The 27,237-nt window shown below is 45.4% G+C and overlaps 1 protein-coding gene across 5 annotated transcripts in view; it reads right to left on the minus strand.

Annotated features, from left to right (window-relative positions):
- Window positions 1-27,237, minus strand: part of FRMPD4 (FERM and PDZ domain containing 4) — a 1,539,383-nt gene that overhangs the window by 762,022 nt on the left and 750,124 nt on the right. For all 5 annotated transcript variants that reach the window (XM_069639729.1, XM_069639730.1, XM_069639731.1 and 2 more), the window contains one exon: window positions 7,771-7,931. In XM_069639729.1, the coding sequence (XP_069495830.1) occupies window positions 7,771-7,931 (161 nt within the window). The remainder of the gene's footprint in view (window positions 1-7,770; window positions 7,932-27,237) is intronic.

Consider the following 27,237-nt stretch of genomic DNA (forward strand, 5'->3'; position numbering starts at 1 on the left):
TGTCTCTTTGTGATGTATGTTCCCCAACACTTTTACACATCTTAGACTGGAAATACTAAGACATAAGACCTTATGCTGGCTTTACTTCTTTTATTTCTTTGTTTCTGTTGTCTTTCTTTTAAGTGAATGCTGCCTTCCAGTTCTTTTTACTGCGGGTTATTGCGCATGTGCTGTTCTAACAGTGTTCCGAAGAGGTCAAAAGAGGATATAGAGGGTAAACAGTATTTTCCAGTGATTGGGTCCTTGTGGGTGTGATTGATTGGAATGCAATGTCCATTGCAAAGGATTCCACGGGTTGATAGAGGATGACAGGGTCGATGTTCCTAACAGCAACTTCAATAAGGTGAGACATAGGTGAGTGAAGATGGTAGACCAGTGGATAAAATCGGGGAGTTGAGAGAAGGGTGATGATTGTGGGGGTCAGAGATGTCATGTATGATGGGTAGCAGTAACTGTAATAGTAATCATAGTAGATGTTGTGAGCTAAGATGGATTGTCACATGGTCAAACATCCTACCTGACAGAATCCATACCATGGCAGACCATGGCAGCAGCAACCTAAACCAGCTTTGATGCAGCACAGACTTTGCGCCTCGACACTGGTTCTGCACTATTTAGAGCCATATTTGGGTGGATGGGCCCCAAACCCGGGTGGGTGGTCGCACGATGGAGTTGTAGGGTGGTCTAGGTGCTGAATGAGTGCTGAAAGGAAGGTAAATCAGTCACAAGATGCAGTACAGCATTGAGCCTTCAGGGCCTGAGCCCAATTCAAGATGGCGCCTCACCTGCATGGGGGTGAATGCACACCCACTTTGAAGGCTCCAGGGGCTGTTGAAAGTGGGCTGCTCCTCAATGGATAAAGTCCATTCGAGGGAGTATGGCCCTACCATTAGATTGTGATAAGTGGGCCCGGGTACAGGGTACAGATGCTGACCCTCACATGGGCATCAGTTCAATGGGCCCATCCTTCACGTTTCATCAGACACTAGATGAGGACAGCATTGATCCCCATGGGCTTGATCCAAGGGGGCAGCTCACTGTCATGGGCAAGATATGTGCTCTGAATCTACGACTGCTGCTGGGCCTGCTCTAAGCGGTGTGTTCATAAAGCAGTTAATACGGTAGCCAGTTATAATATCGAAAAAAAAAGTCGAATGCAAAAATGTGTCGAAAAAAATGTCGAAAAAAATTATGTTTTTTTTTTTAATTTGTATGTTTTTTTGGGGTTTAATAAAAATAAAGGGGAGTTTGGGGGGGCATTAAAAAAAAATAACACATTCGAAAAAAAACATTTTTGAAATTTTTTTTCCCAACATTTTTGCAGTCGACTTTTTCACTATAAACCGTTAATATCGAGGCTAGAGTGCAGGCAAGTGGTGCCGGCAGAGATCTCTGCCAACTAGATCTCTGCCAACTAGATCTATGCCATATGGATGGCAGAGGGCATGTGCAGATGCAGAAGGGGATTGGGTCTGATTTTAGGCTTCCTCTGTCACATCTACTCTTAAAAGGTACAATGTCCCTAAGGACAAACATAGAACTGAAAGGCATAGATCATGTGGAGACGAACGTAGGAACAAAAACCACATCCCAACATATTTTCACATAAAATGCTGCAAGTCAATTTGTACTTCTGTTTTTATGATGGACAGGACAAGGCCATGGCATGGCAAATGTAGTGAGAGGCCCGAACCTGGAATGGAGCAGAGGAATCAGCAGAATGGTGGGTGAGATTGAACCATGAAGAAGACTAGAGGAACGCACGTGCCGATCTGCCCGGAGTGAAGATGAACCACCAGCTTCTGGGTGGGACCAAGCCTGATTTGCATATGGTCTTGGCCCTTTTGTAATGACTTGGGTAGGTGAAGAACAATCGCCTGGTGGGTTTCCCAGAACATTGCCAGAGGTTAAGATTAATTCCAAACCTTCCAGCCACCCCCCCTTTTCTTTTGCTGAGAGATTATGTGAAATAACTGTCCAGAGTCAAAGCTACGTGAAGTGCATCCTGATCTGAGACACTAGTGATGGGCCAAATTAAATGCAGGTGAACTGCCAGCCACTGGGAGGGTTGATGCAGAGCAGAACCAAGTGAAGGGGAAGCCAAATCGGCTGCGAAAGACCAGTGTTGAACTTAGCCAAGTGAAGTTGAACTGCAAACTGATGTGAGAGACCAGTGATACTCTAAGTCAAACGAAATAAACCCACAAGCTGCTATGACAGACCTCTTCCATTCTGGTTCAAGCAATGGTGACCCACGTGCTGCTGTGGCATTTCAGGGCTGAGTATATCAGAGCGAACATAACCAGCAAGCTGATGTGAGAGGTCATTGCGAGTTACGCTAAGGGAAGGAGATCCACAAGCTGGGGCGATAGACCAGGGCAGGGGTGAGCCCTGAATAAATGTGATCTGCAATCTGCTCTGAGAGGCCTGCGCCAACCTGAGACAAGCAAAGATGGGCTGCAAGCTGCAATGAGTAACCGGAGTTCAGATGAGGCACATTTTAGTGAACAGTAACTCTAGTGAGGCACTGAAGAAAGAATGAAACACTTACGGGCAACTTTTTAAAAGTAATACGTTTGCAGCCAGAGCAGTTGGAAATATTGCATACCGTACACAAGTTTAAATACCTTTTTGCAGATTTGGAAATATTGCACGACTTGTAAGGTATCTTAAAAGATTGCTGCAGGAGCAAGACCTGCATTTCTGCCAGCCACACCACTTCCTCTGACCTCACTGTGTTGAGGACCTCTGAAGGGGTTTGCCATTCTCTCCTGGGTTTGGGGGATTGAGAAAAGGATGCATCTTGTCCTTGAGACCATTGCATGGGACTCGCAGTTCTTGAGAGCTAAAACAGCCAGAATTCCTGCAATGTCACTGTCAAATAACTGAAAGCCACGATTTGAGTGCCTTCGACACTGATCGAACCAACAGAACCCTGTGGAGCTGCTGATTTTCAAACCACTGTCCTGCAGATTTGAACCCATTTGCACTGCACTGCTTCATCTGAAAGTACATCGTTAACTCAGCTCCACCAAAGAAATACTACTGAATATGCACTGCTCAAACCGCGTAACAAACTGCTTGCTTCTTAATCACTGAATGCGTTGCCAATCAAACTGACCCTGGTGTTTGTCCAGAACTGCATCCTCTGAGCCCTCGCATCAAACCGACTCACCTGTGCATCTCGTCAGAAGCTCACGTGCCATTAAACAGAACTTGATTGCCTCCACAAACCGCATCACTTGAGTAACGTTTGAACTGTGCTTTCTTCAGTTTGACCCCACTTTAACATCTGCTTTCCACTGAACCACAGCGACTGCCGCCTTTCGAATGGCCGAACAGCACTAAGAAGTCTGGTTTACTGTTGTTGAACTGCAAATTCAATGCAAAAGGTCTTATTGCCTGATAACTGTCCCCCACTGGTCAATTTCTGCAGCATAGAGACTGGCTAGGTCACATGAATCCCTTTTTGCTTCTCAACAACATTGGCATTTTGAACAGTCTTTTTCGTGTTACCTTTTCTCTGCCTGTCTCTTTGCCCAAAGTGCTGTATCTTGCATATTCTGTGTACTTTGTACAGGGGTGGGTTTTTTGTAGCATTTTCTAGTTAGTTATTATTATACATGGTGTGTTTAAGTAAAGCAAATACGTTTTAAGGAAACCTTGTTTGGACGTTCCTTTATTTTGAACTGTTGCACTATGCTGTTCGGGTTGCTACTGAACCATATTTACCCCTCTTAATAGTGTAGCTTTCCCCCGGCCAATGCTACGACAAAAAGCAAAGGAGGTAGATCTCTTTACTGCACCAGTTTTAACTTTATGATTGTGTTGGCTCTCAGTTTGTAAAAGTGTAAGGACTGAGTAGGCGCTTTAGGATCTACTCGTTCTTGGACTCCTTGAGGGAAGAAGTCAATTTGTCACTTGCTCTGACCATCTACCCCCATTTGGTTTTGTTTGTAAAAGCTTCCGGGACAACGAGAACCTGGTATTAATGAGGACTGTTATTTTGTTTCCTTTGATCCTTTGAATGTTCCTTAGAGACCCTTGCATATACCTTGGTGCACAATCATCCTGACCATGGTAGGGTTACTTTGTATGCACTGTCTAGGCACTGAGTGAATTGCTTTAATTTGGAGTTATTAAAATTCTTTTGTAAAGGTGATAGAAAATGTATGTCATGTGTTGGCCTTTGTTTGATCCATGTCTGCTTCATGACATATGGTGTTAAATAGTACACCACTCAGCGCCACTCTCCATCCAGACTGGTCAGGATATAACATTCAGATTAGAAAATGGAGGGAGAGGTCTCGTAAGAAGCCCTTTTAAAGTTGTCCCCACTCTAAGAACTCGAAGAACTGATGACCCACCCTTTCCTGAGATCTCCCTTTGCCAACACATTTTCCAGAGATGACTAAAGTTCTGAAGGATGAGACCTGTCTGCTAAACCAAGGCACAGCAGAATGTTCTGAGTCAATCCCAGGTATGGCCTAAAGAATCGCAGGATTGTGCTTTACTTTCCTGACTGCCAAAGCTTGGATGGCCATCAAAACACTGATCAGCAGTTTTGTGCCTCCACTTACAACTATGGGACCTCTGTAAGGCAGAAACCATTGGCATGACCTCATGCTTATTTGGAAATTCCATCTGATTGCTGCGGGATCCTGTCTTCACCAGCAACGCCTGTGTTTGGGCCTCGAAACAAGATTAGTTGTGCTCTGGTCCCTACTAAACAGTCATGGAATTAGGTACCACTTCTGCTGAACATCTCATAGAACTGCCTCCGAATAAATCAGGAGATGTCATGGCCCCCTTCTCCTGTGTAGATGTGTGGTTTGTAAGGATACATTTGGGGATTGTATTGATAGTATGCAGTATGCCATATCTAAATGCAGCCATTTCAAAATAGGTGCACAATAGGTGCAAAATAGATTTTGCCAGCAGGCAATTATTCAGAGCATTTAGTAAAATGTTTTATCACAGTGTGCTGTCATTTTAAAATGAAGAGGTGCCCATTTTTACAAATTGGATGTTTTCATGTGTGTGAACTGCATTAGAAATACATAATTAATTAACCTTATACTAACTGCCTTACTAATGTATTAACTTCAACCCCTCTAACATTTTTAATGCAGTTTTTGTGCACAATGAATACTAGTGATCTACACCTGAACGGTTGCAGTGTGGACTATTGGTCCTGAAGAGGACCTTGATTGTGAAGGTCGAAACACGTGTCGGGAAAGCCCACCCAATATTTGAAAATGGAAAATGAAAGACATTGTTTAAGTGGTGCTGCATTTTAGGATTAGTGTCTTTTTAATTATCATTCAGGCATTGGCACAAGCAGGGAAATGTGTTCAATTTTGATTCTAAATAGCTTTGTAACGTTTGAAGCTATCACTTTTCCCTACTTTATGCAGCCTGTTATTGCCGTTCAACATTAATGAGTGGGTCATTATATTAAAGGTTGGTCAGCGCAGTGGACCACAAGACCACATTTTAGCTAGCTCATTAATATATGGGTTGCAGATAAAAGTCCTTTATCTGTTTTTTTACTTTTGTAATGTCACTTACTGTTACTTCCGTTACCTGTGGCATTTTGGTTGATTGGTGTCCCTGTGCGGGTGTGCACTTTTATTTTGGTTTCACAAGATAATCCATTTAGCTACGTCCTCATTACTATGCTATGACGTTCCCTCATTGACAGGCTTTTCACTCTCATTCAAGGGCTACATAATTGGAGAGCGTTCCGCTGACAATGTAAATCAGGACAAAGCCATGCAAGATAAAGGTGTAACTAGGATTGTGTGTCTAATAGCAGTAATTCTCAGTATAGGTTTTTTTCCACATTAAGCAAAGTGATTTCAGGCACACACATTTGTGGTCTTTCCAGTTATATCTCCATATCAATTGTATATTCATACTACAAAATAGAGTTTGCAGCAATTTGTGTATAAAAACTATTTTAGGTTCTCAAAATTGTTGTGGTGATACATGCCCTAAAGTTGACAAGACAACAAACTTAGCCAAGTGATTTAGGTGACGTTATTAATTATATTAGACATCTGTGTGAAAATTGGGAAGGCAATAGTGGATTTAAATTACTAATGCACAAACACAGTAGAAAATAATTTTTAGACCTGTGCAAATTCCTTCAAATTAAATTAATAAAAAAAAAATTAAATTAATAAAAAAAAATCAGAAATGCATACAAATAACTAATTATGCAATCCAGCCAGGGGTATTGAAACAAAGCAATATTAGAGATCAGACAATTAAAAAGAAAATATGTTCTAAAAAAAACAATGCTTGACGAAAAGGAACCACAAGGTGTTTATTTGGTTTCATAAGGGAACACATTCAGAATTCATTCTCATAGTGGGATGAAGACGATTAATTCCCGTAGTGGGAGCACGGTGTGGACCATTTTTAACCTGGGAATTTAGGGTCAGAGTTGTTCACTAAGTTGTAGATACTTAGACTCACAGATAGATGTTCAACTTGTTTGCAAGAGGTCGAGGTGAACTGCTTTGAGTGAAATCCATTCTTGAGAATTGAACTGTTCAAAAGATGTTGGAGATTCAGTCTAAAGATTTTTGAGTAGATGCAACCGTGCACCTACAGCAAGGCATGTGCTTCAAGTTTGTTTCAAAATCATTCTATTTAAGTGTTTGCTGCAGGATAATGCAAATAGTATTCAGGTCGGTGCAGATAAGGGACCCTTTTGGAAATTGGGTAAATTATGATTAGAATGAAACTAGATGAAAGTAGAAAGAACATTATTTTAGGACTCTCAACAGGAAATTAGTAATTAGGGTAGAGGAGACATGGAACTTGATAAATTACTAAGATTACACAACATGGCAAAGAAACTATTGAATTTTTCTCTTGAGGGAACCGAAAATACATATGTAGGCTGGATTCTTTTCTTAGACAAAAACATATCAAAGAACTATGATGTTATGTTTCCCAATAGGACAAGAAATCACTTTGAATCACTGAAATATTTATGGCGAGAACAGAAAATAACAGATCATGTTTTAACTGGCAGAAGAGAAAATCGAACCAGCACGTGTTCTGAGAATGGCACACATGTTTTCCTTAGTGCATCACTGACTGGGTTAGAACTGAAAGAATATTTGTTGGGGGAACATAAAACCACAGTGGTAGGCAGTGGGACTTACTGTTTCATACGTAGGAGCATTAATCATAGTGATTTTGAGGCTAAAACGGGCCAAGAACATCTTTCAGATTTAGAAGATCTCTGGCTGCCTGGAACATTCCAAAAGTATTGCAAGTCCTCAACGCCAGCTTGGGTTCAAGCCAGAGGTTGCGGCAGAAAACACTACTGGGGTGCTCACAGGCCTGCTTGAACTCCCCAAAATAGTTTGTGGGGACTAGGGGCCTCTTTCAGAAAGGTTCCAACATACTTATCTCCAAGATATCGCTTGCACTGTAGAACAATGGCATGTAGTGTTGTGTGAGCCCACTGACTGTGATGCTATTATACCTCTGCATTTTATTCAAGAAGTATCATGTTGAACATTGTCCAACTCTTCTCAGCAAATGAGGTTGCATCCAATCACCTCTTGCTGCCTGTAGGTGTCCTTCATTCGTGATTCTTTGTTTTGTGAATGAAGGTTGGTCAGGCTTGTTCCTTTCACGCTCCTGCTCCCTCCCAGCCCACTTCCCTCAAGCCCCATCACATCGTCGACCGTAAGGCCAAGAGGGGTGTTTTGGAGCCACAGAGCAGTATTTTTAGGCAATCCTCACCTGGTGTTACTGAGCGGACAACAACAGGTTTTTCACTTCCGGCAACAAATCCGAAGCCCAGCACAGGGTCCCTCCTCATTTCTACTTTCCGCTGGGTGGGCGGATTGAGTGTGGAATTCTCGATCCGAGGGTCTTCAAAAGACGGTGACTGTGTCATGTGACTGCAAAGAAAAGGATACAATGTAAGAATTGCTGCAGGAAGCGATTCATTCAGCATCACATGTTAATTACTTCATTGTGCACATCAGCCAAGTATGCTTCATTTTTATTATCCAAGCAGGTTTCCTATGAAACTGAATGAAACACTATTTTTTACTTTCAAGCTATTGAGGAAATAGACGAGGCCCTCGAGCGAGGCACCGTTGTAGAGTCATCAAATATTTATGATCTCATATACCTACCGTTCATCATTGAGTAAGTTCAATGCACTCTCACGGGATATCTTTGCAATATTGGCTAACATCCATCGCACAGGAAGACAAATAATACGTAAAATAGAGGAGATTTGACCATTTAAAAAGGCAGCCTTTAATTCTATTACTAAAACTTTACTCAAATAATGTGTCAGGTTCACAGGACAGCAGTCAGAGTTTGTGTGCTTCAATGCTGCCAGAGCCCCTCCCAGGGATCAAGTGGAGGGTACAAGCGGGTGGACGGCATCCGCCCACTTTTTTCAGAGGGCAGACACCATCATCCCTGGGTATTTTAAAAACCATAGGTGAAGCGAGATACTTTTAAAAGTTTACTTTTGCGAACCACGCTGGGGAGTCGAACCGCGGTCTGCCAGTTTGGGCAATCAACCACTGCACCAGTAAAGCAGAAACGACTGAAGGTGAAATGTTACTTATGGGAACTATGCGCTGTAGGGTAAACTTGAAGTGCACATCTTTTATACTTTTCCAACACAAATGTCTTCTCTTGGGTTATATTTCATGTGTTGATTTTGTGAAAGGCAAATTCAACCAGAGTATTTTGTTTGGTATGCAAGCAAATTACAAAACATTTGCATATTTCGATGATATGCTAATTTTCGGTGATGTCACTCTCCATTTGGCATATTAATGAGCCCCCCCCACTTATTTTTGTAGGACTTGAGCACTGCCCCTAACACGCGAAACATGACTTGCGCAAGCATTTGCACGAATCGTCATCTGAAGATTCATACTCTGTGTCGCCCATCCTTGCACTGAGAGGCATGGCTGGTTCGAGCTGAAAGCACGCCAAGTATGGCAGGCAATTAACACCAGCAGAGGGCAGCAATGCGTTCACACAAGAAGCAATGTGGTACCAGGTGAAGGAGCAAGAGGTTCCTCTGGGCCTCATTACGAGCTTGCCGGTAGCTGTGCCCGTTTTACAGGCACGGCTAACGCCAAACTCGCTACCGGCACTGGCACCCGCGATTGGGCAATAACCGGCCCATTACGAGTTGAATGGGCCGGTAATTGCCCACTCGCGGGTGGTGGTATTGCCAGGCTCCTGATCCCCATTCTGACACATAGGGCAGAATGGGGGTGGGGAGCGTGGTTGCACCGGCACCGTTGATAACGGTGCTGGTGCAATCACGAGTTCTGCTCGCGTATGCCGCACAGCCCGCCTGGTCAGACCTGGTGGGCTGTCAGACACCCGCGAGCAGAACTCGGAATTCGGTGGCATGGTATGAACGGTGCCAGTGCCTTACCGGCACCGTTCATACAGTGCCCGCCAACATTATAATGTGGCCCAATGTCTTACAATGGCCTTTCCGCCTGCTTCTGCATGAACAAGACATTTTGAGCCAACCCAGTCGCCAGAAGCTTGATGTTAGCGCAGCCTCTCATAATAGAGGACTTCTGAGAAGGCATAGCATGTACCTGCTGCTCTAATTTCACTCTGAAAACAGAAATCACTGCTTAATGTAGGTCTTCAGTAGCAGCACTTGCTAATTACCTTATTTTACAGGCATCGATCATCCAAAGGCAACTAACATTTTGCAGACAATCTTACCACTGAACAAAAAGAGGGGTCATGGAGATCCCCCCCATACTGACATAGTAAAACACACATCAAAGGCCTCCGTGAGGGGATCAGGCTCAGACTGGCAATGCTCGCAGTGCAGGGCCAACATGCAAGTTTGGGGCATATTTTCGGTGCAGGCTGGGCCTGTTTTTTGGCTAAAGTGGACCAGTCTGATGAGTTACTTGACAGCGCAAGTAGTAATTCCGAACAGTTTTACTGAAGAAACCTTCTTTAAAATGAACAATTAGCAGCACAGCATACCAAAGAACTCCTTCTTGGTTAATAGTCAGTCTTTACAAAAAGAATGAACTGCCAATGGCGACCACTGGCCACTTTTCCATTGGTGCCTGAGCCTGATGCCCCAGTCTGAGCCTGTTGGGAAGCATGCTGGGTGATGCGGAAAGAAGGATCGGCAGGCTCCCATTTGTACCATCAAAAGGAAAGGTGGTAAGATGATTCATCGTGCACCAGCCTCTCCTGGTAGAGGTTGACATGAGTCCACTCCCAGCGAAGGGATGGGACACTTGCACGTCGCCTAGACTTTATGGAAGCCAACATCATTCTACTTAGTTAAAAATGTTGGGCCTTCTGATGCAGGATACCTATAGTTCAACAGGCAGGTCAAAAGTAGGACACCCTTAGTTATCAGTAATAACAGAGAAAGAAAATGTGTGGAATGAACTGAAGATATTAGTGTAATATTTACTTATAAAATGAGTGAAAACAAAATGAAAATGAGAGTGCAAGAAAAGAGCCACTTTTCTCATAACCTATGTGGACCTTGGATGCCTGGCAAACTGGGATTTGAGGAACCACCCTTTTGATTATATTTCATTCTTAGTCACACATAGATCATATAATGATAGGGCTGATTGTTTTCATATCATGCTCTTGTTTATTTACATGGGGCAAATTAGTTTGACCTGCCGCAAAAGGCACAGACTTGCTGCCATGTTTTGTGAGCCAATTCCAATTGGATCCAGGTGTTCAAAATAGAACATGATAATATATGAAATTAAAACGAGAGAGGATATGATGTTCAAAGATGTTTCTGGAAGAAATATTCTGCAGTTTGCATGATAGAAACATCAAAGGGAAAGAGATCCACTTTGATTCCCGTATTGACTCCCAAAGAGGCAGGTATGCATGAAATTTCAGAGGGACATCGCCCAGAGACCACAAACTACGCATTGTGTACAGTAGAATATGCTCTGGTCACTGCTCCTCTGTGTACTGCACAGATACACACATGTCATTGTGGAGACACGGTGGTGCAGTGCTCTATCATTTCTGAAGAATTGGTATCAAACATACAAGATGGAGTAACAACACGCAAAATAATACAGAAATAGCAGTGTCAACAAAAAGGGGACTGAACAGAATAACACATGAATAGTCAGATTTGCAAATTTATGAAAAACGACTAATCCATACCCACAGGTAGAGTTGAAGGTAGTCCTTCACAAAGTAAAACCGTGCCTGACAAGGTAGAGTGTGAAGCAATTCGTTTTTCTTAGAGAATAATCAAACGAGAGTCCAAGCCAACGAAAACCAGCGCAGGTCAGAGGCAAGAAGGAACAACCCTTTCTGACAGTGATGTGTCACCTCAACTTTCAATTACCGGGAATAACCGAAAAGGCAAATATTGGAGAAGGATACTGCCAGTATCATGCTAAAAATGATCAAAGCTGAATCCAGCCTCGGATGAAGACCTGGCAGGCAATTAATGATGAGTTAGCAGTGAAAGTGAAATGATAGGCACATTCAGTGCTATGCTGGTGGTACAAAGATTCCGGGCCTACTGCTTAGCGCCTCCAGCAGGACCTGGAGCTGGGTTTATGTATTTATTAGTAATTTAGAATGCACCTATTCACAAGTGTTTCGACGCGCAGCAAGGCAAGAGGGAGGGAGAAGAGGAGGGACAAAAAAGTAGCGATCCTAATAGGCCTTGTGACATTCAGATTGTGCACGTGTATTAATGAGAAGTGCAGGGGGGGGGAAAGAGGGTGCAGGAACAGGGTGGGAGGGTGCCAGGAGAGGCCAGGGGACATGACCTGGGGAAAGCAGAGAGCGCAGGGGAAGGGGTCGGGGATCCACAAGCTAAGTGCGAGCTAAGGGGCCGGAGAGGCTTCAAGAGTGCAGACCAGCCAGAACAAGTGCAGGGGAGGGTGGCCTTTGATGGCAAGTGCAGTATGTGGGTAGCGGGGGGGTCAGGGGTGACCAACTGCAGGGGTAGACTGGGAAAGGGGGGTGCCCTATATGACTCTGAAGGAACCCGGCTGCCAGTCTACGGCAGACAGGGACATTAGCAGCGGAGGTGGAGAGGGAAGGAGGAAGAGCAAATAAAAAGGTCTTAAGTAGCTTCCAGTACTTAAGGAGATCAGGCTCAAGTCTGAGAGGGGCAAGAAGGCCATTCCAGAGGGAGGCCCCAGTGGAGGAGAGAGATCCAACCCCCCCCCACTCTCTGCCTGGAAAAGCATCTGATCTGAGGAGAGTTAAGAGGTAGATGAGCGAGGGACTGTCGCAGGGAGGTATTTAGGGAGTGAGACTTGGATGTAGCAGGGTCCCACGTCCCAAAAAGCCTTGTTGATGATGCAGAGGGTCTTGAACTTGATCCTCGCAGCAACTGGGAGCCAGTGTAGATATTTAAGGGCTGGAGAGATGCAGTCCCTGGGCTTGAGGCCAAGGATATGTCTTGCAGTCCTATTCTGGATTAGTTGAAGGGGGTTAAGGGAGGAGTTAGGCAGATTGAGGAAGAGGTTGTTGCAGTAGTCCAGCCTGGAAAGAACCAGAGATCTGGAGACATGAAGTTTCTAGGGCAAGGCGAGGAAAGGGAGAATGTCTCTGAGGAGGTGCTGCTGAAAGTGGGCCTTCTTGGCCAGGTCTGTGATGTGAGGAGAGAAGGAAAGAGAGGAGTCGAAGATGACACCAAGGTTTCTTGCTTCACAGGAGGATGAGGGGAGTGGGCCCATGGAAGGTGGCCAGAGTGTGGGAGGGAAAGAGGGGGCAGGGGTCCCGATGAGAAGGATCTCTGTTTTACTGGCATTAAGGCAGAACTCATTAGTAGTGCACTATGCCTGAATAGCAGACAGGAATTCAGGAATAAGAGACGAAGAGGAGAAGGCAGTGGAGGGTAGCTTGAAAGAAAGCTGCGTGTCATCTGCATAACACTGGAAGTTAGGGGAGAAGGTGGAGATCAAATGGGTTAGAGGGGCCAGGTAGATACTGAAAAGACTGTAACGCTCACCTGATTCCCGTAGAGGCGCCGGTCTTGACTGGGCGTATACTGTATCTTCAAAGGTGATGTGTAACACACGGCTGGCTCTTTGGGCTGGACCTCTGTGCACTGTATGTCTGACTCGAAGGGTAAGATGTCTGCAGATAGAAAATATGGGATTAATGAACTGGGTTATTGAATGTCTCTCTCTTCTTCCCTTTCTCTTCTCCTGTAGAACCCCAAAGGTTAACGCTCTCACCTTAGGTAAGTGAACGCCGTGCTCTCCATCTGCCTCGGGGCAGGGTGCTGTAACCAGTTTCTTCACTGGATAAGGGGAGCGGGCCTCTTGACTTCAGAGGACTGCTGTCCGTCGTTTACTGCACAAACTGTAAGTTTCGAGTAATTCTAATGTCTTTAAAAGTCTTTAGTAATGATGTCTCTTGTTTTGCAGGGTTCTGGCGATGGCGGATGACGGGCTGAAGTGAGTTGAAGATGGAGCCCGTGTGATGAATAGAAGCGCCTGGAAGCACGTAAGTAAGCGCTTGTTGCCTGCTTCACGATGCGCTCTAACTGTCTTTTTATTTTGCAGGTACAAGTCGGAGCGGCTGCAGGGTGCCGGAATACCCACTGGGTTAGATGTGGAAAGGAGTAATGGCACGTGAGTATTAAAGTTCCCCAATGTCTTTAAACGCACCTTGTTTTGTCTTTCAGATGCGGATGCAGCGCCGAAGGCCTCCGGAGCGTGCGAAGAGTTGGTAAGCTTTTGTCTTTCAGATGCCGGAATGCAGTGCGAAGACCTCCGGAGTGCACGAAGAGTAGGTAAGCCTTTGTCTTTCAGATGCCGGAATGCAGCGCGAGGCGTTGGTGACAGCCAATGGACCAGGTAAGTGAAGCGCTGTCACTGAAGACCGTAATGCTAACCTGTTCTTTCTCGTCTTTATAGGTGTTGCTGAAGACTGGATTCAGGATGGTAAGCCTTTTTCCTTAGGCCCAGGATCAGATGCAGAAGACACAATGAGCGTTCTGCTGCAGAGGATGCAGAATAACGCAAAGCAGATTCATCCATCGGGTGTGGTTTAAATAGCCTCCTGTAGTGCTTAGGTGTCTCCTTCCACAGCCACGCCTAGGTAAGAAAAGAGTTCCTGCTTTCCAGAAGAGTTCCAGTGTTCTGAACCTAGGGAGTGGCTCCTGCCCCACCCAACAGGAAAAGTAGTTCCAAACAGAAGAGGATCAGAGGCTCAACTTGCAGGCAAGTAAGCAGCATGGTCTGCTGCAGGTAAGTCCACCCAAGCATTATGAGCCCGGCGCTTCCAGCGCTGGGACTGGGCATATTTATGAGCCTGGTGCCACTGGCGCCAGGACTGGGTCCAAAAGGTCCCAATTGGGACTGGTTGGCACTCGGAACCTGGATTATGGATCTGCTTCCAAGGGAGTTGGGAAAACCCTGACCTTTTGGAAGCAGAGATCATGACAGTACCCCCCCTCAAGGCCCCTCCCAAACCGGGCTTCTCCGGGGGTTTTGGCTTGTCAGGAAATGTTCGGTGAAATCTTTTGATTAGGCGAGGAGCGTGGACATATTCAGCAGGTTCCCAGGATCTCTCTTGGGGGCCGTAGCCTTTCCAGTCAATTAGGTAAAATAGTTTAGATTAGGAGATCTTGGAGTCCAGAATGCTTTTGACTTCAAACTCGAGTTCTCCATCAACTAGGATGGGTTTTGGAGATTTAGTTAGTCGGGTTTGAGGTTGCACGGGTTTTAATAGAGAGACGTGGAAGACCGGATGTATCTTCATGTGCAGGGGCAAGTCCAACTTGACCGCTACTGGGTTTACTATGGTAGTGATGGAATAGGGACCAAGGTATCTTGGGTTGAATGTGCGTGGCCCTTTTAGAGGTAGATATTTGGTGGATAACCAGACTTGATCCCCTACTTGATATTGAGGGGCTTCCTTCCGATGTTGATCTGCTCCTTTCTTGTATTGTTCTTTAGCCCTTTGAAGGTGAGAAACAGCTTCCTTAAAGGCTTGGGTGATTGTAGAATGCAGGTAGTCTACTGCTGGTGTTTCAAGATCTTGGAAGGGATCCAACTCCGAGGTTCGAGGGTGACTGCCGTATAAAAGAAAAAACGGGGTTTTCCCAGTTCCCGAATGGACAGAGTTATTGTAGGCATATTCGGCTATCCAAAGGATGTCTTTCCAAGTTTTTTCAGTTTGTTGCAGCATGCAGCGTAAATACTGTTCCAGAGTTTGATTGGTCCTCTCGGTTTGTCCGTCGGTCTGAGGGTGGTGACTGGTCGATAGTCTCACATCAATTTGAGCCGACCGACAGCAACTTCGCCAAAAATGAGAAATAAATTGACTACCTCGATCCGAAATTAGAACCGAAGGAAAACCGTGCAGTCGGACGATGTTTTCGAGAAATTCTCGGGCCAGAGTTGCTGCTGTTGGCAAGCCTTTGAGCGGAATGAAATGCGCCATCTTGGAGAATAAGTCCACGATTACTAGAATCGTATTGTATCCGGAGCATGGAGGTAGATCGGTGATGAAGTCCATAGAAAGGGTATGCCAAGGGCGAGGTGGGATGTCAATAGGGCGTAAGAGGCCTGCTGGTCTTTCCTTTTGACTCTTGTTTTGGGCGCATACTCCACAGGACATTATAAAGTCTCTGATATCTTTTTTCCAAGACGGCCACCAGAAGTAGCGCTTGATCTTTTCTGAGGTCTTGGCCATACCGGGATGTCCTTCCATTAAAGAATCGTGATAACAAGAGATTACTTTTTTCTGTAAATCTGTGCTGGGCAGGTATAATCGTTCTTGGAAATACAATAAGTTGTCCTTTACTGCAAAGTCCTTTCCCTGCAGATGCCAATTCTGTATGTCTGCTGGAGTTACAAGTTGCCTGGCTTTATCCTTAACTTCTTCTATGGATTGTGTGGCGATTACACCCAGAATTCTTTGTTCGGGAATGATTGGTACAGGTTTAGGGTTGATCAAGTGTTCTTCCACTCCCATCCGAGAAAGGGCATCAGCTTTACCATTTTTTGTACCAGGTCGATAGGTAATTATGAAGTCAAACTCGGCAAAGAATAATGCCCAACGGAGTTGTCTAGAGGATTGGGCTTTTGCGGTTTTCAAATATTGCAGGTTTCGGTGATCCGTAATCACAGTAACGGTGTGTCGGGCCCCCAGCAGATAATGCCGCCAAGCCTTAAAGGCAGACTTGATAGCCAGAAGTTCCTTGTCAGTAATCGTGTAATTGATTTCAGGAGGCGAGAATTTGCAGGACCAAAATGCCACGGGATGCAACTGATTGGTTACCGGGTCCTTTTGTGATAGAACTGCCCCCATGGCAAGGCTTGAAGCATCAGTTTCCACGATGTAGGGGAGTTCGGGGCAAGGGTGTTTTAAGATTGGTGCAGAGATAAATTTAGTCTTCAAATCCTGGAAAGCTTGTTCCGCCTCGGTAGACCATTCAAAACGTTTGTTTTTCTTTAACAAGGCAGTGATGGGCTGGACTATTCGAGAAAATTCGGGGATAAACCTGCGGTAAAAGTTAGCGAAGCCTAACATGCTTTGCACACCTTTTATGGAGGATGGTGATGGCCATTTGAGAACTGCATCGACCTTCTTTGAATCCATACGCACTCCGCTAGGTGATAATATGAATCCCAAGAATTCAACTTCAGTCACGTTGAAAACACATTTTTCCAACTTAGCGAAAAGTTTGTGTTGACGCAATCTTTCGAGGACCATTTTCACGTGTTTCCGATGTTCAGATTCCGATGAAGAATAAACGAGGATGTCGTCAATGTAAACAACAACACACACATCTATGAGCTCTCTGAGGACATCGTTCATAAAATATTGAAAGGCGGCCGGGGCATTGCAAAGTCCGAAGGGCATGACCTGATATTCAAATAGCCCATATTTGGTGCGGAAGGCCGTCTTCCATTCATCGCCCTCTTTTACTCGTACCAAGTGGTAGGCTCCTCTAAGATCCAGCTTTATATATATGCATGCTTTTCTGACTTGGTCCAGGAGTTCAGGGATCAAAGGTAACGGATATCTATTCTTGACGGTGATCTGGTTCAGGGAGCGATAATCTATTCAAGTTCTAAGGTCTCCTTCCTTTTTTGGAACGAAGAACAAAGCTGAAGAAGCAGGGGACTTGGAAGGACGAATAAACCCATTTGCCAGGTATTGATCCAGGTATTGTCGAAGGTGAAGGTTCTCAGGCTCGGTGAGGGCATAAATTCTACTACAAGGAGGAGTAGATCCAGGTATCAGGTCTATCTGGCAGTCATAAGACCTATGAGGAGGTAGAGAGTTAGCCTGATCCTTCCGGAAAACATCTTGGTATTCTAGGTATTCGGGAGGTAACTGGGGAGTCTCTGAAGAAATTGCTGCCAGTGCAACACCAGGTGGAGGGTGACAAGTAGAGACACATTCTGGAAACTGGACCGTTCTTGCTCGCCAATCGATCAGAGGATTGTGTTTCTCTAACCAAGGTATTCCTAGAATAATCTGAAACTGAGGAGCCTTGATCACATCGAACACGATCTTCTCATGGTGTCCATCTTGACTTACTAGCGTCACTTCTTGAGTGGTATGCGTTACTGGTCCGGAGGCTATCTCCGTTCCATCCACCGTAGTAATGACGTCCTTTACAGCCTTGGGACAAAGAGTTAGATTCATCCTCAAAACCATTTCATGATCCACATAATTGCCGATGGCACCGCTGTCGACGTAAGCTTCAATTGCATGTAATCGATCCGGATTATCAGGGCTAATGAGGACCATAGGTATCACGAAATGCGAGGTCACGGAACTGGTTTTCACGCTCGGCAAGAGGACCTCTAATCTTGTCGGGCGAGGTCGTTTCCCTGCTCAGAGTTTGTTACTTTGGTAACTGCAGCTCCTACTGCCTTCTTGGCAGGTTTCACCGGACAGTCTCGAAGAAAGTGCCCTGAGTTTCCGCAATAGAGGCATAATTGCAACTGTTTTCTCCTTTCCCGCTCCTTTTGTGTTAGAGGACCTTTCAGGCCCCCTATTTGCATGGGTTCCCCGGAGTCTACTCCTTTGGAAGGAGTTGGCGGTTTGGAAAAATACTCGAGCATCAAACTTGGAACGATCGGCCTTCCTGTTCTGCAGTCTGTGATCTATTTGAACGACTAAGTCTATATAGTCCGAACAATCTTGTGGGGGATTCACTACTTGGGCTAACACATCTTTGAGCTCTCCACGTAGACCTCTATAAAACAGCGTAATCCTTTTGTCCTCAGGCCATTGAGTTTCCACTATCAGTCTGTTGAAAGACGCAATATAAGCCAAAAGGTCTTGATTACCTTGTCGCAACGAAAGAAGCTCATTGTCCAAGGCCTGCCCCTGTGAATGTCTTGCGAACAGTTTTTCCATACTGAGCTGAAAAGCTTGAAAATCATGGAGGACCGGATCATCTTGATTTACTAGAGGGATCGACCAGTCTGCCGCATTGCCACTAAGGTACGAAAGCACGAAAGCTACTTTAGCTTGATCAGTTGGAAAGGCTGCTGGCCGGCATAAGAAATGCAACCGGCACTGATTGATAAATACTGCAAACCTCTTTGGGTCACCAGAAAATCGTTTGGGCGGAGCCAGAGGTACATTCCCAGGTAGGTTGATCTGCACTGGATTCATAGAGGATGTGGAAGGAAGATTTCCCCCAGATGCGGGTAACGGGGTCTGTCCGGCTTGTGACTGTAGCAATTGTCTAGCGAGATCATCTGTTCGCTCCTTGGAAATAATCAGTTCCCTTCTTAGAGCGTTAGTTTCCTGACGGGCTGCATGCACTTCTGCCCTTAGTTCCCCAAGTAACTTGGCTAGCCGGTCGGTATCCGAGGTTTCCATAGCGCCTGGACGGGAGTTTTGCGGTAGGCTTTGCGTTCTGTAACGCTCACCTGATTCCCGTAGAGGCGCCGGTCTTGACTGGGCGTATACTGTATCTTCAAAGGTGATGTGTAACACACGGCTGGCTCTTTGGGCTGGACCTCTGTGCACTGTATGTCTGACTCGAAGGGTAAGATGTCTGCAGATAGAAAATATGGGATTAATGAACTGGGTTATTGAATGTCTCTCTCTTCTTCCCTTTCTCTTCTCCTGTAGAACCCCAAAGGTTAACGCTCTCACCTTAGGCAAGTGAACGCCGTGCTCTCCATCTGCCTCGGGCAGGGTGCTGTAACCAGTTTCTTCACTGGATAAGGGGAGCGGGCCTCTTGACTTCAGAGGACTGCTGTCCGTCGTTTACTGCACGAACTGTAAGTTTCGAGTAATTCTAATGTCTTTAAAAGTCTTTAGTAATGATGTCTCTTGTTTTGCAGGGTTCCGGCGATGGCGGATGACGGGCTGAAGTGAGTTGAAGATGGAGCCCGTGTGATGAATAGAAGCGCCTGGAAGCACGTAAGTAAGCGCTTGTTGCCTGCTTCACGATGCGCTCTAACTGTCTTTTTATTTTGCAGGTACAAGTTCGGAGCGGCTGCAGGGTGCCGGAATACCCACTGGGTTAGATGTGGAAAGGAGTAATGGCACGTGAGTATTAAAGTTCCCCAATGTCTTTAAACACACCTTGTTTTGTCTTTCAGATGCGGATGCAGCGCCGAAGGCCTCCGGAGCGTACGAAGAGTTGGTAAGCTTTTGTCTTTCAGATGCCGGAATGCAGTGCGAAGACCTCCGGAGTGCACGAAGAGTAGGTAAGCCTTTGTCTTTCAGATGCCGGAATGCAGCGCGAGGCGTTGGTGACAGCCAATGGACCAGGTAAGTGAAGCGCTGTCACTGAAGACCGTAATGCTAACCTGTTCTTTCTTGTCTTTATAGGTGTTGCTGAAGACTGGATTCAGGATGGTAAGCCTTTTTCCTTAGGCCCAGGATCAGATGCAGAAGACACGATGAGCGTTCTGCTGCAGAGGATGCAGAATAACGCAAAGCAAGATTCATCCATCGGGTGTGGTTTAAATAGCCTCCTGTAGTGCTTAGGTGTCTCCTTCCACAGCCACGCCTAGGTAAGAAAAGAGTTCCTGCTTTCCAGAAGAGTTCCAGTGTTCTGAACCTAGGGAGTGGCTCCTGCCCCACCCAACAGGAAAAGTAGTTCCAAACAGAAGAGGATCAGAGGCTCAACTGGCAGGCAAGTAAGCAGCATGGTCTGCTGCAGGTAAGTCCACCCAAGCATTATGAGCCCGGCGCTTCCAGCGCTGGGACTGGGCATATTTATGAGCCTGGTGCCACTGGCGCCAGGACTGGGTCCAAAAGGTCCCAATTGGGACTGGTTGGCACTCGGAACCTGGGTTATGGATCTGCTTCCAAGGGAGTTGGGAAAACCCTGACCTTTTGGAAGCAGAGATCATGACAAAGACAGGGCAAGAGGATAGAGCCCTGAGGGACACCACAGATGGAGAATGAGATGGTGGAGAGAACAGGGGCCTATTTGAACCTGGGAAGGTCAGTCCAAGAGGAAGGAGGACAACCAACCCAGAGTCAGGTCAGTGATGTCAAGGGTGTCACAGAGCCGCTTTATCAGGGTGGCATGATTAACGGCATCAAAGGAAGAGGAAAGGTCACAAAGGATAAGAATGGAAGAAACGCCGGAGTCAAGGTTAGTGGGCAAGTCTTTACGGGTGTTCAGGAGAGCAGTTTCCATGGCTCTGGCAGCTCCTAAGCCATATCAGTGGTCGTGAAGGCAACCAATAGATTCAGTGTGGTGGATAAGCTGGGAGATGGCCAGCTTCTCCAAGAGTTTGCCCAGGAAGGGGTAATGGACATAAGGTGGTAGTTTGCCAGACAGGAAGAGTCGGCAGAAGGTTTTTTGAGGAGAGGGATCACAATGGAGTGCTTGAGGAGTAAGGGGAAGGATCTAGTGGCAACAGAGTCATTGCAGAAATCAGCCAAGGCTGGAGCAAGGGAGACAATATTGTCCTTGATAGTTTTGAAGGAGCAGATGAGCACCTGTTTGGATGAGACTTTAATAGAGCAGGCTTGTCTAGAAACCTTATCAGGTGTTATGGGAGAAAAAGGGGAGGGGAGAGGGGCAGAGGGAAGCCAGAGAGAAGGTGAGGGAGAAGGGTGTGGGGTAGAGGAGAGGATGTCCTGGGTTTTGGAAGTGAAGTGAGAGGCCAGAGAAGTGCAAAGGGCCGGGGAAGGCAGGGGAGAAGTGGAGACTGCAGTAGGGTTGGCGAGTACCTTGTAGATTTTGAAATGTTCCACCATGTAGTTATTGGCCGCAGAGATGCAGGCTTGTATATAGGCCCTCTTCTTAGAGCAGATGGAGAGTCTGTTTTCCATTTGGAGCTGGCGACAGGCCAGTTTGTCAGAGAATGTGCTTGAAGCCTGCCACTTCTGTTCAGCCACCCTGCATTTGCATTTCAGAGTGATCAGATTGGAGTCATACCAGGAGTTGCACTTGGAGGCAGGTTTCATGCAGATCCTTATGACAGGGTCAAGGATGTCCAGAGTGTTGGAGATAGAGAGGTGAAGGTTAGTAAGGTATGTGTCAGAGTGAGAGTCAGTGGCAGGAGTAGGAAAGGGAGTGAAGGTGGCGGCAAAAGTGGCAGCTGACACTCGCTTCATCGGTCGAATGAAGGAGAAGGAGGCTGGCAGTGCGGCGGAGGCTTTGCCGGCGGACCAAGGAGGTCAAGGTGAGAGGACAAGAGGGCATGATCAGATCAGGAGAAAGGAGTAATGAGAGGGTTGGAAATTGGGAAGTCTGCGGAGATGAGAGCATCCAAGGTGTGTCAGGCAGAGTGCATCAGAGCAGAGGGACACATGGAGAGGGAGAGAGAGTCACAGTGGTTGTGGAAGAGCCCAGTGGCCGCACCAGGGAAGTAAAGGTAAATATTGTAGTCTCTGAGGAGCAGCTTGGAAGAGGAAGTCAAGAGAAATGAGGTGAGGTCAGCCCATTACGAGAGGAAGTGGGGGACCTGGCTAGGGGGCCTGTAGATTATGGTCAGAGTTAGAGAGAAGCCAGGGTAAACACCAAGTTTGCAGAGAAGGCTTTCGAAAGAGGAATAGGTCTCACTGGGTATGATAGTAGCAGGTACCTACTAAGATAAGGGCCACTCCACATATGGCCGATTAGGGCTGGGGTTAGAGAGGATCTTGTAACCATCAGGGAGGAGATGTCAAAACCCATGACAGAACTGGCAGTGAAGCATGTCTTGGTGACAGCAAGGACATCTAGGTCGAGGACCTCAAGGAGGTGGCAGATGTCAGAGGAGTGTTTTACATCAGAGGGAGCGTTGAGGGTAGCTAAGCGAAACAGGTTACCACTTTTAAAGGTTTTCCGAGGCATGGTACAGGAAAGTAGTACACCCTTTGGAGGTGCCTGAGGAGACAGAGGGATGACAGTAGGAGGGGAGGCAGGAGAGGGGAGGAAGTTGATGAGAGAGGGGAGATGCCTATCAAGAAGGAGGAGGTTGGGCTGAGAGCACTGGGCGATGAGAGTGCATTTCTGGTAGACATTAATGAAGACCGTGGAGGAAAGGAAGAATGCAAAGGGTACCTCCTAGTGGGTGCCACCATCAATGGGAGAGGAAGAGACAAGGGAGAGAACAACGGCCATGTGGGGAATCCAAAGGTCTGGAGAAGGAACGACAAAGAGGGTGTCGGTGAGAGTCTTCCTGGAAGAAACATTGACATAGGTGTCAGCGATTAGGCCAGGGTTGGATGTTTTCCTACCAGACTTTTACAGAGGGATGAGGTAGGTGATAGAGTAGCAACTAGAGAATATAGGGGAGATTGAGAGCACATTGAGGAGAAAACGGGGATAGGGAAGAGGGGAATAGAGGGAGAAACTGCAGAGCACGACCCAACTAACCACAAAGCAGTGCAACGATCAGACCAAGTGTGGGAGGATGAGGCAATGGGTTACAACATACATCAGAAAAACTCAACAATTAGATGTGGGAACAAGAACAGAGACTCAAGAGAGAGGGATAAGAGGGGGAGGCCAACAACTAAAACAACCAGTTTATTACTGCCTCATTACAGCCCTGCCCAATCCCGAATTTGGGTGGAAGGTTTTAGATTTACCTCCAGCTTTGAACTGGAGATTATTCTGGCCACTTTCCACTGATTTACAGCACAACTACTGTGGTGCAATCTGCACCGTGATAATTTTACTGATGCTGCCCCATAGAGTCTTATAGATACTTCAAAAATGGGGAGTAACAGCATTGCTTCAACTCAGGGTCGGGCACTAATAGCGCCGGACCGAGTTGCGGTAACGCTGTTTGCGTTGGGTGCTATCCCGGTGGATTTACCGATGGGATACATCCCAACTTTTGATGACCCCCAGTGTCAGGGACTCAGGTGCAGCACAGAGGACTTGAGAGGCCACATCGAGGGGGAGCGCTCTGCAGGGGATTCAGGCAGACCAACTAAGAGGGCCCTGTGTAGACACTCGCAAGAGTCAATGTGTGGGTCAGAAGGAAGGAGACGAGGAGTGCCTTACCAGCTCTGTGCGGCGTGCTGGGGATGTAATAGTTGAGATCATCAAGCAGAAGGTGGGGGGACCCTCCAGAGCCCAGGCAGGCCTAGACATGGATGAACTCAGTCCTTATAGGTGGCCCTTTGAGGGGGCAGGCGTTGCCTGGCAGCTCTCGGGCCAAGAAGTCATTATAGACTTTCCTCAGCCAATCAGGTGGAATGAAGGGCACAGATGGTGTGCAACGACAGGAAGCATTGCACAGGGCGGCCATGATGGAAAAGGCCTGGCCAGCCTGTTGAGATGCTGCCCCACGAGGCCATGGGGGATAAGGGCAGGATGTTGATGCCCAGGGCTGGATGAAATAGTTGGCCCAGACATGGGTGACCTCAACCCTTATAGGTGTCCCTTGAGGGGGCTGGCATCAACTGGCAGCTCCTGGGGCAGGAAGTGGTTATAGGCTGCCCTAAGCCAATCAGGTGGAACGAAGGGCACAGATGGTGTGCAACATCAGGAAGAGTTGCACATGGTGGCCATACTGGAAAAGATTAAGCTCCACAAGGCCATGGGGAATAAGGACAGGATGTTGATGCCCAGAGCTGGCTGAAATAAGAGGCCCAGACAGGGACAAACTCAGCCAAACACCTTAGTTAACATGTTTCATTCTTTGGAGAAGGGCAATTTTAATGTTCAGTTATTTTATAAATGGAAAAATGCTGCAGACACAGCATTGAGTGGGGAATAGATTGCAGGATCGATCAAAATCAATGACAAGTATGTCTAAAAATATTTAATGTTGGGGTCATTAACTCTGGGATAAATAGATGCGTTTCAAAGTCAAGCTGAACAATCTCTGCAAGAATTAACTGAATTACAAAATCCCAATTCCATCTCCATGTTGTCAGGTTATGCAGCACACAATCATCAAAACACAGAAAGAAACCAGTAATTCAGGTGCAGATACCATTCTGTCAAACTGTGCTACTGTTGGGAATCGGGATACAGTATATTCGACAGATAAGGATTCACAGGAACTAAACGCAGATCCCAATAATCACCTCCTATCAATCTTAAATTTCACAAATGAATGTGTTGCTCTTTATACCAAAGATGCTAAAAACCACAATACAAATGCTTTTAAAATGTACAATTGGCATATTTAAATTTTTGCATAAAAGTGTCTTATAATGAGACCAAACTTTCAGCCTGAGATAACACTTCTCTGTGTGTAGCGATTTACAGAAAACCAACACAAAAAGCAAAGTCATGAAGCTTTTATACACAGAACTTGAGATTGAATGACTCTGATTTACAAAGATTTTTTCAAAGGGATTTTCCCATTGAAAAATCTTTTGTAAATCAGGCCCAATGTGTGTTAGCATTAAAATCCCTCAACATGTTTCCTTCCTTCTATTTGTTAAACAAAATACTGTTTGGGGAAATCGTTTTTTAACATAACTCAGATGTTCCAATCGTGGATGCTTGTAGAACCTAAATACACATAGTACAGGTTAATGAATGGGTAAAAAAAGTGTGAACCATGAAACAGTGAAAACCTGGAATTGGTTTGAATGAGAGCATAGACTGGCATAGGTTTAATGTTACCATATCTGTGTCTGATAGAGGTATTGTTTAAAATGGAGTATACCCAGATGAGATCTTTTGGAGCTTTTTATCTGGTACCTTGTTTAAAAATGTCAGTAAAAAACTTTTTTGTTCATCTTTTTTGGCACCCGGTGAATGGTCACATGAGAGCTTTGTACTATTGGCACTATGCAATATTTAATTTTTTCCAACAGCCTATATGATGTTTTCACTTTAAATCCCCTCTGCTTTGCTTTTCATAGCAATAGACATAAAGAGCAGACACGCAGGGGTGAGTATATAACGAGAGATATGGAAGGTGGCACAATATCCCATTCCTGTCAGCCGGGGGTTGGGCCGGCTATGAAGGATGACTGTTGTTCATGAATAGGCAACATTGGCAGGTGCCTTTTGTCTTAACATAGTGTGATAATTTGCATTGAATGGAATCAGGATGATTTCCTTCGATCAAGTTAGAAGAATTCTCTTACCGCCTTCCCTTTCGTTTGTTTTCAGACTGAATTTGATGTACATAAAGTATCCTTTTATGCTATAGTGACACAGCGGGAGGTATTAGTAGATAATTTCACCACAAGGACCTTTGCATGGGATTTTAGGATACAGGTAAAATATACACACAAAATCAAATGCCATTTGTTAAAATATATATGCTCGCTTGAGCATGCGCCACGAATATGGAGATTGTCAATAAGTTCCATGTTAAAGTTTCTCTTCCATTTTAGACCAAGACAAACATGGATGAATTCGCTTTTTGGAGAAAGGAAGGAAAAACGTTGCTTTGATGACGTTTATTTACCTGTGGCTAGCAATGTATGTACATTAAAGGCTTTTGTAATATTACGAAGTAAATTTTGAAATGTATGCAATTGTAGTGGGCAAGCTAAACGTGTTTTTTTACACATACAGGGAACATTGTACTAATGTATTTCAATGGAGAAAAATAAATATCGGGGATCCTCCATGGGAAGAAGGAGGGAGAGCAACTCTTTCATTTAGTTATTGGGAAACTATTTGCAGATTGAACATTATTTCCACGTTACAATGATGCACACTTTTTTTTAAAAACCTTTAGGATTGTACAATGTGTTTTATTTTTTAGGATAAAAATACATCCAAGACGGGAATATCTGGAAACGTGTTAAAACACATTTGCCCATTGCAGAATTTCCTATAAGAACCGGATAAGAACAGGCAGGTTGGATAATTTTAATGATAGCACTCATTCAATGTTGTGCTTCTTTTTAAAAAGATGTGATTTTTCTTGTTTCTGTGCTTTTCTGTAAATAATTATTTATTTGTCGAATGATGTCTGAATATTTGGTCGTTCTATAAAAAATTTTATGTGAAAATATGCACGTGCTATTTAGATAGAATCCATGTATTTGTATGGTGACTTTTAGCATTTTTGTATGCAGAAAAATCAAATTAATTTCTAAAATGCAAGGTTGCTAGGAGGTGGCCATTAGTGGCAGTAATTCGCTCTGTTGAATCCCTGTGTGTAGCTTATTAATGGCATAACAATACTTGTACATTTTTCTTTAGAAACTGAACTTTTTCTTCACACCATGCATAAGGTGGCGTAGCTATTTCTAACATTGGGCCTTATTATGAGTATGCCTGTCCGGTAACAACGGTGCCGGTTAGCTACCGGCACCGTTGATACCGGACTGTCATAATCCGAGATCTGCGAGCGGGTGCCTTTCAGCCCACCAGGTCTGAGCTGTCACTCGCTCGCAGACCTTGACGGTAGCACCGGCACAATTCATAATGGTGCCGGTGCTACCGTCCTCCCCATTCCCATTGAGTCCAATGGGACTCGCCTGGGAATGGGGAGTCATTTTTTCCAGCACCCGGCAATGGGGAATTACCGGGACCACCGGGGCTGTAATGCCCCGGTAAGTCCCCATTGCCAGGCACCAGAAAAAAAATGACTCCGGCTGCAGCTGTGCCGTTTTTACCAGCACATCCACCGCCAGGGTCATAATGAGGCAAATTGACTTTAAGCATGAGAATTTACAACATATGTTTGTTTTGCGTGTCCTTATGTTTCAAACGAAAATTCGAAATAGCCAGAGAAGAGTTTACAGGGATCTCAAGTTGCTTCATGTGAAAACTGGCATGAGCATCCATGCCTGGCTTTTAGGCTCACATCACTTTCCATCCACATACTTGTAAACTGAATTTATGATAGGAAACTAAAACTG

This window comes from Ambystoma mexicanum, chromosome 7q (assembly GCF_040938575.1).
Source record: "Ambystoma mexicanum isolate Mex_15411 chromosome 7q, UKY_AmexF1_1, whole genome shotgun sequence".
NCBI classification, from domain to species: domain Eukaryota; kingdom Metazoa; phylum Chordata; class Amphibia; order Caudata; family Ambystomatidae; genus Ambystoma; species Ambystoma mexicanum.